The 13,071-nt window shown below is 41.4% G+C and overlaps 1 protein-coding gene across 7 annotated transcripts in view; it reads left to right on the plus strand.

Moving 5' to 3' along the window:
- ILDR2 (immunoglobulin like domain containing receptor 2) overlaps window positions 1-13,071 on the plus strand; it is a 61,890-nt gene that overhangs the window by 18,088 nt on the left and 30,731 nt on the right. For all 7 annotated transcript variants that reach the window (XR_004736651.3, XM_035280198.3, XM_054247877.2 and 4 more), the window contains exon 3: window positions 176-295. Coding sequence is in view for 6 of the 7 variants with exons in the window: in XM_035280198.3 (XP_035136089.1) it covers window positions 176-295 (120 nt within the window). In the remaining variant the exon portion in view is untranslated. The remainder of the gene's footprint in view (window positions 1-175; window positions 296-13,071) is intronic.

A 13,071-nucleotide genomic window follows, 5' to 3' on the forward strand; every position in this document is an offset into this window, starting at 1 on the left:
GTTTGTTTGTTTGTTTGTTTTAAAGAAAGTAAACCTCTTTCAGTCACCATCCAGATAAAGAAAGAAAACACTTCAGACACTCCAGAGGGGTTCTCCCCTCCCAACCCCCATTGTTCAGTGTTTTTCTTTCAGAGGACAGAGTTTCAGGACTGGGTCCTTCTTTTCGTGATAACAGATGCAGATCTTCATATTGGAAAGCTCATGTGGGGAGACAGCGGACTCTATTACTGTATTATCACCACCCCGGATGACCTGGAGGGCAAAAATGAGGACTCAGTGGAACTGCTGGTGTTGGGTAAGTGAAAACCACTGGTGACATTTTCATCTTAGACCGCTTGCACTGTATCCTGACCCTCTTCTCACATGTCCCCTGTCTTTATACAGGTGTATACAGGTTGCATACACAGTCTTTATCTCTCTCACACACACCCTTTTAGAATATGTGCTTTTTGAGCAGTAGTTGTACTTTTTTTTTGTTTTTGTTTTTTGAGACGGAGTTTCGCTCTTGTTACCCAGGCTGGAGTGCAATGGCGCGATCTCGGCTCACTGCAGACGGGGTTTCACCATGTTGACCAGATGGTCTCAATCTCTTGACCTCGTGATCCACCCGCCTCGGCCTCCCAAAGTGCTGGGATTACAGGCTTGAGCCACCGCGCCCGGCCCTCAGTAGTTGTACTTACTATAGCTTATTTCTTGAAAGCTATGACCACCCCCTTCCCCTGCTATTATCATTGTCCCGAATATTTTTCTGCGTTATTAGATTTTTTTCCCTCCTTTCCACTTTCACCTTTAACCCTGATTTTTCTCTTTGTCTTTTTATATGCTCATTTTGAAGAAAATGCAAGAGGCCCCTTGTAGCAAGCTAGAGATTACACAGAGATAAGAATTCACCGATGTGTCAGAACCTCTGGAGACATCAGGAATCTTTTCCCACTAGATTACCTCCACTAAGACAATCATAAGAAAAGATACTGGTAAAGTGGAGGGTTTCATAATAAAAGATGCCCAATGAAAACAGCTGCTTGGGAGATGTACTAGTGTTTAATTGGAACACAAATATCTTGAAACCTAAAAGTGTCCAAGTTATTCTCAAAGCAAATACATCTAATCCTTATTAATATTAATTTCCTCATAAATGAAAACTCGTTACTTTTGACTACTTTCCTTTTTTGTGGATTGGAGGAATGTCAGTGGGAGCTGACCTCTTTGTATGAAACTGAAAATTGAGCACATATTTTGTGCTCTATTAATGTTGTTTGAACAAGAAAATTAGGACATACAGAAATAAGAAAAGAAACTGCATAATTGTAGGAAAAAAGGTAGTTCAGGATATATACTTAAAGCCATTTTTCAAAAGAAATTATACTTTTGTAGCTACCAAGAAACCAGGTAATGGCAATTTGAGGAATATGTTAGAGTACCTCCTATTAAAAGTAAGTGAAGTTGAAGGTTGATTTGTACCCTATGTAAAAATTATACAAAAACTCAATTCCTAGGGAGAAAATGGCAGTTGCTATTTATGATTTTTAGTTTTAGTCTTTATCATGATTGTGTGACTTTGGCAAAACAACTGTTCTGATGCCTTAGTATTATTTTTTTTAGTTTTTATTGTTCTGTTTTTAAAAATTATTTTATTTGATTTTATTTTGAGACAGAGTCTTGCTCTGTTACCCAGGCTGGAGTGTAGTGGCTCAATCTCAGCTCATTGCAACTTCTGCCTCTCAGGTGTGATTCTCATGTCTCAGCCTCCTGAGTAGCCTAGGACTACAGGTGTGTACCACCACGTCTTTGTAGAGACAGGGTTTTGCTATGTTGGCCAGGCCAATCTCAAACTTCTGTTCTCAAGTGATCTGCCCACCTTGGCCTCCTAAAAGTGCTGGGATTACAGGTGTGAGCCACTTCGCCCAGCCACATTATATTTTGTAAATTGGATTAAGGTAATAATGGTCTGCCTTTTTAGAAGATTGACTTAATTCAAACAAAGTCTTTGGGTCCAGTATGTAAAGTGTAACTTGTGACTTTATAGAAGAATGGAAATATGACTGATATTTAGTAGGAAATGAAGGTAAAAGGCTTATATTGACATTGTAAAAGAACATAGAGAGATCAGATCTGGAATCTGCTGGAACTCTGTAAATCAGAAGGGAATAAAAAGACACATTTTTGGTTAATCACACTCTAATAGTCAAGTTTGAAGGAACAAGTGGCTCATTGAGCCTGCAATTAGCTAATTGTGAACATAGTTATTTGGCCAGGGCAGCCATTTGCAGAGAAGTAATTGCCTGTGCAGGAAAAGGGGGCCAGGTAATAAACACTTTAAATAATTTGGTCCCAGTTGTTCTGCAAACATGGGGAAATGAATACAGTGAAAGCTTTGTCATCTGAGGATGTGTTGAAGCGTATGAAGGGCATTCCTCTGGATCAAAACATGCAGAGTTGGGCAAAAATGCTATTCCCAAGGGAAAAAAGGGGCCAGCAGCTGAGAGGTGAGTAAAACAGAAGTCAGATGACAGTGGTCACCAATTATGGAAGGAAAGATGAAGAACAGAAATCAGTATTACTTTAAAGGAATCGTAAAGGAAACTGTACAAGGCTGCCAATCCAAACTCATTGTAGTAGAAGCAGCCTGTCTGTGAAACAAACAGAAATGCTAGGGTTCTTGGGGAGGAAAAACACATCATTCTGTTATGTTCAACATTAATTAGAGGTGTTCAAAGCATGATAAATTTGTCATGGAAACTTTGTGGGACAACACAAGCTATGTTACTTATTTAAAGGGGTTAGTTTGAAATCTACAAAAATTTTCTGAGTACACAAAGCACTGTATTTACTTTCCAAATACAAAATTCTGAGTCTTTATTTATATTCACACCCCTTTAGACAATACTTCAAAATGCTGTCACAGTTTTAAAATTCCTTATGTTGGGATTATTTCATCCTGCTGGCCTATTTGTTAAGTATTCTTTTTATGTGAGACCAGGAGAGCAAGCTGATTTCTGAGGTCATTCTTAAGGAGATGAAGACCTCTGCGGGAAGATAACTGGGACCCACAGTTTGCTAATTATCATGTTCATGAACCACTGGCTCAGTCATTGAATTTTATATGAGGGTGATTGGAGGATTTGGTCTAGCAAAAGTGGACTTGGAACAGGGAGCATGAGAAGTGTCTCCAAAAATTTGAAGTGAAATTATATAGAAGAGAGAATGGAAACATAACTCTGGGTAGATAAAATGGAATCAGGAGTGGAAGTTACAAAGGGAGGGAGTCTATCTCCGTGTAAAAGAAGAGCTGGAGACATCTAACATTAACAACTGGAGACATCTAAAGATGGAATAAGTGTTCTCAGAAGTGAGTTCCATATCCCTGGAGGTACTTATACACAGGAAAAGGTATTCAGAAATAAAGCTTTTGAGCTTTACTTCTATTCCAAAGTTCTTGGTTTACAAAGTAGATGAACATGATTGATGTGACTCCCTTGATGAATAAGAAAATGATCTCCCAGGAAATCAATCCTCATGAAAGAGATAAATGGAGTAACAGGTTGGTTACAAGAACATACCGGGTGATTGATGTTCATTCACAAGGAAGCCAGAAGGAATAAACTGTGGTCTTTTGCAGTATGTCAGGGCTAAGAGGACTAATCCCTGAAGAGTGAAGAATAAAAACTATTGATGGTGGCTTGAAAGAGTCAACTGCTGTAGCTTTTCTTGGAGATAATCACAAAATGGGGAGCACAAAACTGGTTGGGATTACAGAAGCTGAATTAGCAAGGAAAGATGGGTTAAATATACAAATTAGAGGCAAAGTTAAGAAGAATGTGGATTCCTCATTATACTCACAAAGGTGAGGATGGAAAAGTTGACGGAGCAAGGTTGTGAAGTGTCTTACATGCAAGACTAAGAAGTTTGGACTAGATTCTGAAGACTTAGGGGAACCAGTGAAGAAATCTTAACAGAGGAATCAGATTAGATCATAGCGTCAGAACAATTATTAGCAAGCAGGGTAGGTGAAGTTCCAGTTGACCCAGTTTGGTCAGTTGTCCCCTGCTTAGCCTTTTAAGTCCAGGGGCTCTTCATGGTTAGTTTATCAAGACACAGAGAAGAATTAATTCTCCCAAGTAAAGTAAGACACTGTTATATAAAAGAAGAATAGATGTGGGATGCCAAAAAAGTAATATGTGTCTACCAGAGGATGCCATTACTACGTCTACCACTAATACTAATGTACATTGCAAATAAGTTTCAGTTTATAAAATTTTTCTGTAACAATCTTGTAGGAGGGCAGGTATTCTTTTCCAAATGAAAAAATTGATGTCTAGGTTTTATGACTAATATCCCAGTTTAAAAAGTGTCAATGACCAAACCCAAGTGCTTTGATTCTTAGCCTTGTCTCTTTCTGCAATACCTCATGACCTGTCTGTATGAAGAAGCTATAGAATAGGCTATGTTAAAAAAAATGTGGTTGCTACTTGAGGGCATGGGTCATGATTGCTACTTGCTCCAGGTTTGCTTCAGTATTTCACTTTATTTCTTAGTGAAACTGCCCACAACCATTGGCCGAAGCTCTGACTTCAAAGGCATAGTTGTTATTGTCTAGATTGCATTCCTTCCCACTGAGCATGACTCACCCCTCCTTCCACACCATACATCTGAACCATCCACAAATCGCTATGGATGGCTCTTTCAGTGGTTTCAGAAATATCCAAAGACATGTGATTCACAGAAACGGGAGGACAACCACTGATTCAACATTAAACACAAAAACTATACTGAACACCCTTTAATGTCTTTTGATGAATCAGAAGGTTAAAGTCATTGTGAAGTTGGAAATGCATATAGTGTTTTGGGGGCTTTGAGATGACAGTGACAGGTACCGTAGAAATATTTAGACTGTCATTTGGGACCATAGGGCCATACCAGCATTCACAGAAGGTGGGAGTGTCTAGAAATCTTCCATCCAAGATTAGACATTTGTCTAGGATCAATGGTAAGGACAGGCTGTTTATCATCTGGAACCATGCCACTGTTTGGATAGGAATAAAGTTCCCTGGGGCATCTCCAGCTGGCAGGCAAAGGACTTCACCATTTCAGGAAGGTTCAAACAGGGAAGTTATTTTAAAATCTAAAAGCAGCTTGCCTTGTTCTTGTGTCTTTCGATGTACAATCTGAGGGCTTGACCCCTTCTTTCTGATGTCCTATGTGGTAGCTTGTTTTTTAAAGGCCTTTAATTAGAAAAAGGGGGAAAAGGCCTGGGAGGAAATGTGACTGGATGAACACCCCTGCCTGTGAGCCAAGAATAGAATAAGAGGATATGAGGTAAGGAGTGTTTAGATTTACCCTAAGGAAGACAGTCCTAATGGTCAATAACAATTTTTGGAAACTATGGATGGTTGAGGGAAATTATAAGAAACTCCTTCTCTGATGAACTTTGAAAATGGAACAGGTTCTCTTGTCTGGGATATTGCAATAAGCAAGATGGTTTTTCAGAGTACTTTCTATGATTTTGACTTTATTTAAAAGATCCACAGATGGCAGAATTAATTCTCTATTGAGGGTGATACCTCAAATAATGCTGTTTTGTGTTGTTTTAATATTGTTTCTGTTTTAGAAAAAAAGATGCATGCTTATTGTAAAAATTTCAAACAAAACAGAAAGGTACAAAAGAAAGTATCCCTAAAGATCTCACTATCCAGAGCTAACTGTTATATTTTTCAGAACTTTTATTGTAAGGGATAGAGGCTCAAACTGGCTTAGGGGAACTCTGGTAACAGGTAATTTGATTTAGGTAACAGATAAATTCAGGGGTGTTCCTAGGTTCAAGCATGGCTGAGTCCTGGTTTTCGGATTATGTGTTAAACAGTCTCTGTCTTCCTATCTTCTCCTGGCTCTGCTCTCTGTGTTAGCTTCATTTTCAGGCAGGATCTCTCTGCATGGGGCAGAGATGATGGCCCCCAGCAGGACTACCCTTCCATGGTCTTTAGAACATTTGATCTCAAGAGGATAAAGTGGCTCTTTCCCCATAGTGTGAGTAAAAATCCTGTTGTTGGGGGTGGCCTGTGTGTGGGAGGACTGTAGTACACCACCAACCCCAACTGAACCTTATGCACTGAAGGGAAAAGGGAAAAAGAGTAACTTCCTAAAGGAAACTCTGCAGTTTGTTTCCAAATGAAGAAGAAAAGAATGTCAGGCAGGCAAATAACAAACATTAACATTTTGGGGAATTCATCCATTTGTGATCCTTTATGGGCCAAATGCAATGCTAATCCAGGAGGCCAGAAATAGGTATGCTCCCAGCAGGTCCTTGTGAGTAGGCGCTAATTTGGAATTGATTCTTCCCTATGAATATAAAGCCACAGGATTGCCATTGTTTTCCTGTCATGCTCCTATTTTTTTTTTCTATCTCCTTCTGTGACTTAACCAGAAGTAGACAAGTGATAAAAGAATGGGCAGGCATGTGCGTGTGTGTGTGTGTGTATATATTTTATTATTATTATTATTATTTGAGACGGAGTTTCGCTCTTATTACCCAGGCTGAAGTGCAATGGCGTGATGTCGGTTCGCCGCAACCTCCACCTCCTGGGTTCAGGCAATTCTCCTACCTCAGCCTCCCGAGTAGCTGGGACTACAGGTGTGCACCACCGTGCCCAGCTAAGTTTTGTATTTTTAGTAGAGATGGTGTTTCACCATGTTGACCAGGATGGTCTCGATCTCTTGACCTCGTGATCCAACCACCTCGGCCTCCCAAAGTGCTGGGATTATAGGCGTGAGTCACCGCCTATAATCAAATTATTCACAATACTGTGCCCGAAATTGTTATTCTGCTTTCAAATAAACTTCTGTGTCCATTGGTATTAAAAAGCTATTAAGAACCTATTATAAAATCAGTTAATTCTTGAGGGTGTCTCAGAATTTGCAATTGGCTTTAGGGATGTTTGATGGGAGTGTGCATCTTAAGGCTGTGCAGAGATGCCCCCACACCCACCCCTGTGTTACTCCTGCCTCAGTTTGAATCCTGTCCACCCACCACCCTTGTGAATTTAGTTCAGTCTCTTCAGAAAGGCTACTTGTTGCCAATGCTTCCCCTCCCTCCTTCTCCTCCTCTTTGCCAGCCCCAGCCTGGTGCTGCTAACCGAGGAGATTTGACGATTAAAAGGGCCTCAGCTCCCAGAGTTCCCATGGCAACAGCCTCCTTGGAGGTCTTTGTTGCCTGCTAAAACTTTGATCTCTGAGAGTGGCTGCTGCTGTTTCTTTCCAAGATTTACAAACAGAGGAAGAGGGAAAAAGAATTGGGGGAGAAGGAAGAAAAAGTTTACTCCTGGCAGAAGGGGGAAAAGGAATTAATTACAGAGCCACACTTTAGCCATAAATTTGGAGGCTACTTCTTTGGAACATCTTTTGATTTGAGCTGTGCCTACATTTTCATTTGTAAACTCAATTATGCATCAGATATACTTCAGATTATGCGTCAGTAGGGTTGATTTCCCAAAGAAAGCAGAGTTATCCTTTCTGTCATCAGCAGACACCTGTGCCTTCAGGTTTCCAGAACAGCTGAAATAACTCCACAGTTTCCCATAAGAGACAGAAAAATGAGGAGTGGCTTTTCAGGCCTCAGCCCCCTGTCTTTTTTCCCAGCACTCTCTTCTAGCTTTGGCCTGCTCTGCCCTGCGCTTACCTAGATGCCCTTGCTGGTCTTGTTTTTAAAAAGAACTGGGAAAAAAAATACATTTAAGGGATGGAGGAGAGGGAAAGCCAGAAAAATTAGCCAAGTGTCTACTAGAATCTGATTCTGGTTAATGACTGCCAATAACCTTCATTCTACTGAATGAAGAGTGGAGTAGGGTTTTTGGTTCCTCCAAAGATGTGGGATCATGCCTTTCATACCTTGCAAGAAGCTTCCTTTGCCTTCACGCCTTTCTACTGCATAATATCAACCTTGTTCTTTGATAAGCACCATGGAATAGAGTCACTTTTGCTTCAAGTATGATTTTTTTAAATGAATTTTTTGCATATTATATCCCTAGCACAGTGAGGATACAACATAAATAAATGACAATGTCTTGCCTCTATAAATATTACTATCTTCTGGTGAAGATAAAAGTATATTTCTGAAGCAGTTAGAGAACAATACAAGAAATATTAAAGTTGTATTTGGATATTAAATATGTAGGCCATTGATGCTCAAGAAGGGGCAACTTTGCCTCTCCAGGAGATATCTGGCAGTGTTTGGAGATGTTTTTTGTTATCACAACTTGTGGGATGCTATGGCATCTAGTGGCTAGAGACTAGGGAAGCTGCTAAGCATTCTGCAGTATGCAGGGTAGTTCTCCCATACCCCAAAGGAATTATCTGGCTCTAAATAGAAATAGTGCTGAGGCTGTGAAACTGACCAAAGGTCTCTCTGGATATTGGATAAAGTTCAGGCAGCGTGGGACTCACTGCAGCAATATGAACTTGGACAAGTCAATGTCTATGAGCACGGGTTTCCTTAGCTGTATAAATGGGGAGGGGTAATAAAAGTTACGTGGAAGATCTATTATGAAGATCAAATAGCATGTAGAACTCAGTAAATGTTATCTGCCTTCTCCCACCCCATCCTACTCCCCACACCACATCAGCGTGTCATCCCTAATCTGAGGGCACCTTCTTTAGGGAATTCTACATTTGGGGACTCCTGCTAAAGAGCTGATTTTCCCTTAGCCCATTCCATAGGCAGAGACTTTAATGGCCATCTGTGACCTGGCAATCCTATTGCTAATAGATTCCCATTTTCTCAATGACATCTGTACTGTGTTTTGCCAGTGCTGACACTAATCAGCCCAGTGGAAATCTTCCTGCAAGTGTATTTGAAAGCATTGTGTCCCAGCATGGTATCTTTTGGTTGCTGTTGGAAGCCCCCATTTCTCAGTAGATGACCGTTAGTTAATAATTGCAGGGTGTTTACTGCCTAACCTAAATACAAGGATTAGGTCATACAGGCCAGGCGATTTGGTGAAGTCTGGAGGGGACTGAAAAACACTGGACTTGGATTAGGATCTGGGTGGGGTTAGGAAGACTTTAGATAGGGTGAATTTACAACTTATCATCCAAACTAGGATACGCTTGAGAGTGAAAATGGGGGACTTTTAATAATTTCTGGCCAGACAACAGGCATAAACTGGAACTGTCTAGGCAAACTGGCATGATGGTCACCCATCTTTAGCTGCTGACCATCTTGAAGGGTCTCCGGTAGATTGAAATGAACAGAAGATCCAAAGGACTGGAGGGGAAATTAGTGTCCACTCACCTCCACCTGCTGAACCCTGCTGCTAGATGGCATTTCCTTCCCGGGGACCTGTGTATGTGCACATATATCTCCATTCATCTGCGTACTTGAACCGAGCAAAGGGGCCCAGCAAAGAGCTGGGGGTTTGACGTAATAATTGTTTTTTGAAAAATTTGCCCTAAGATTTTTGAACCGTAAAAGACGTCGGTCGCAGCCGTTCACTGCCCTGCGTTAAGAAAACAAATGCGGTCTTGCAGGCGCTATTTCCCCTCCCCGAAGCCCCCAGCCACCCCGGTCGCGCCCGTCGCTCCCTCCTCGCAGCCTTTATCCCGCCTCACTATTTTTGCTTCACTTGTTGCTCATCACTGTGGGAGGAAACTCGGCCTTCAATTAGCGCGCATTCCTGGCGGCCCGCGGTTGCCGTGGTTACCCCGGGCAGGAGCCGGAGCAGCTGGGTCAGCCGCGCGCTGCATTGTAGTCGGCTGGACCCGCGCCGGCCCGAGCGGGGGAGGAAACGGGGGCGGGCGCGAGAGTGGGTGGCACCGAGAAATCGGCTCAGCCTCTGGAAAGAAAGAATGGCAGCCCTTGAAAGCCGGGCAGGAGACAGTCGTTCCATTTTTCTCCAAAGCCAGCTGCCGCTATTCAGGCGTGCAGGTTTGCGTTCACATGGGAGCTGTGCCTCCGACTTTGCTGAATTGGCTTCCCACGAGAGGACCTGGGAAAGGCTCAATGGCCAACCCCCTCACACTAAGGGGGCTGGCCACGGAGGAAAGAGCAGGAACTCGACAGTTTGAGACCTAGCAAGTGTGTGCCCCTCTGCGTCTGCCTGAGACCGCCAGGGCCTTTTTTGGTTAAAGAAAGTAGCCATTCTTGCTGCTTTGTATCTGTGCTAGTCTGATGGATGGAGCACAGTGACTTCAAGACACCCTACTGGGCTCCAAGAAACTCAATTTTCCCCTTCCATGACATCCCACGCTCCTTCGCGTCATTTTAAAGTCAATCTAGCAGTCTTCTGCATTTTATCTCAGGCCAAGTCGACCATGTTCTATTTCTAATAATATTTTGTATTTATTCACTCTCTGGGGGTGGAGGTTGAATCATTATAGCACTTTGTGAAGTCAGATTACTTCGCAACCATTTTTGTGGTTTATTAGTTTGTAGCAGCATGGTGAATGCCTTTTAATTAGCTCATACTGTGTTATGATGTATTCAGTGATCATTTTTCCGGTTGCAACTTTAAAAGGTGCTGAGAATTTCAGCTATCTTCAACGTTTCCTACATCCGAAAATTGTATTTTAATTATATAAGTAGAGCATTAATGCCAAAAACATGAACAAATTTCAGGGTCATTCACTACAAATATTAGGAGACTAGAAAGCAATTGCTGCACTAAATGAAGAATAAGCAAATGTTTTGGGGTGGTGAGATATTGGGAAAAAATTCTGGAGTTGGGGTGAGTACACCTAGTTCTATTCCTGGCGTGATCATTAATGAATTGTGTGACTTGGGGTAAGATTCTTAACCTCTCAGAGCCTCAAATCACTGAAACCTGAGGTAGAATATGGACTAGATGATCTCCAAGATCTTTTCTAGTTATAAAATCTGATTCTAGGATTCTGTGGGAATAGAAGACAGCTCCTTAGGCCAAGCTTATAACTACTGCCAAAAACAAAAAACCAACCCAAAGCATTTGTTAACAGTTAATTGTAGATGGTCCAATACTTGTTATTTTATGGATAGAATTCAGTGTCAGAATTCTTCTCCTCTAAGACTATAATTTAAAGTGAACTGAAATGTAAAGGACACGGAAGGAAAAAGTAAACATATGAAATGCTTAAGAACATAGTTTATAAATGTATATAAAAGAAAGGGAGGCTATATCCACATTTGTGATAGTCATAAACTATATTTATTAAATGCATGGTTGCTATGGGAATATAGAATAAAAACGGGGATGTGTGTGCCCTTGGGAAATTTCCAATCTATTTGGGATTCCAAATAGCCATAGAAACAACTTAACACTTAAAAGCATAGCCATAGAAACATCTTTACACTTAAAAGGGCCAGAGAAAGGCATCTGTTCTCCTCAAAGACATAGGAGTGAAACATTTTGGAGGGTTAGGAGCTGACAGAACAGGGGGTGGATACAGTACATCCCTGAAAATGGATCTAGGGCATCTGAGGAAAGCTTGAAAGTGGGATGAAGCTGAGATGTGCATTAAACATAAGGGAGAAGAGGGGATCCACACAGAGCTGAGGAAGAAAGGCATTCCTCATTGTCCTAAGCAGAAAGTTCATCTGTATAGTGTATTGACAAACCCCAGGAGGACTCCAAGTTAATACGTTTAAAGAAATGGAGCTAACTCTGCTGTCAGCAGTGGTGTCATAAGGATAAAGGAAATGTTATCCTTCCTTTTCCTAAGTTCCAATGCATTAAACAGTGTGTCTATTATCAAGTGATTGAGTAGGCAGGTTCTGGAAACAAGTGTGTCCTAAATCCTGAACTTCTGTACTTCCATTGCAACTTTGAAGACTTGGAAATGATTAGAGCTTGGATTTAAGTTTCAAGAGTAAAGACCAAAACAATCTTTTTGGCTGAAATTTTTGTGTGTATTATATCTCTGTAATGACTTCCTTGAAAATACCCTTCAGTGTGGGGTAGGGTGGTGCTTCTGTCTCCTTACATAGCAAAATGACATTTGGGGATGTTCTAACAACTGGAGAATGCTCCTGGCATTCTTCCCCGAGTTCAGAAGTGCTAAACATTCTGCAGTGTATAGAATAATGCTGCATGAATAAATGAATAGTTCTTTCATATTTTTATTAAAAGCCTACTTCCACCTGGTGTTGATAAAGTCACCATAATGAGCAGCAAATCAGAAGTCCCGTTAGAAACCCTGCATACTGAACAAGGGGATTTGCTATTGGAAACACTTCAAGTTCCTGACAGGTTGGGTGAGATGCCTTCTCACACTGGGCTTCTGCAGATGCCAAGCATAGAGCACACACCTGGAGGGGTTTCCATGTTGCTAGGGAAGGCACATGTAAAAGCAAAGGCGCATTGCAGCCACGAGATAAGTGCTTTAGTGAAGGCATATGCAGTGGGCCTAGGGAGCATGGAGGAGGAAACACCTTCTTAGTGCAGCATTCTTACAGGGCTCTGTCAGAACATATCTTATCTCAGCCTTGTGGACTCTACGCGGTAAAGAAGTAAACAAAGTAGTTCAAATGTTTATCCAAGCAAAGAAGGTAAGTAAAATTTGCTCTGAGGGGGCTGACCTACCAAGAAAAACATGTAAAACAAAAACTTAGGGAAATGCCACTAGGACATGATTTGTTGTGAAATGTGCGAAGATAATGTTCTGAGTAGAAGTGGAAAACCAGGCAAGGACTAGATCTCTAGGGAAAGGCCCCAGGACCAGGCAGAACCTGATGTCAAAAATGCAGAGAAAACGGATGATAACTAATTTGGCGGGAAGATTTAGTAGGTCTTGTGACACAGAAGCAGATAACTAAAGCCAAGCTCTGCGTGGGCCAGACTGTGAGCCTCTCAAGTGTCTCAGAGGAACACATCTTGTCCCTTGTGTCTAGCTAAATATAAATTTCTTTGCTGAATGAATGAATGATGAATGAATAAATGAGAGCCATTCCAACAGTGAGCTGGTTTGCAGGAATGTGTACAAAGAGTTCAATTGAGGATAACTTCAAAGTGGCAGTGGCAGAAAACAACTGAAATAGGGAATTTTATAGGTAAGCTAGGTAAGTTATTTTATTCACAATGCATGTTTCTACTCTAATCATTCAACCCA

Source organism: Callithrix jacchus, chromosome 18, assembly GCF_049354715.1.
Source record: "Callithrix jacchus isolate 240 chromosome 18, calJac240_pri, whole genome shotgun sequence".
Taxonomy (NCBI): domain Eukaryota; kingdom Metazoa; phylum Chordata; class Mammalia; order Primates; family Cebidae; genus Callithrix; species Callithrix jacchus.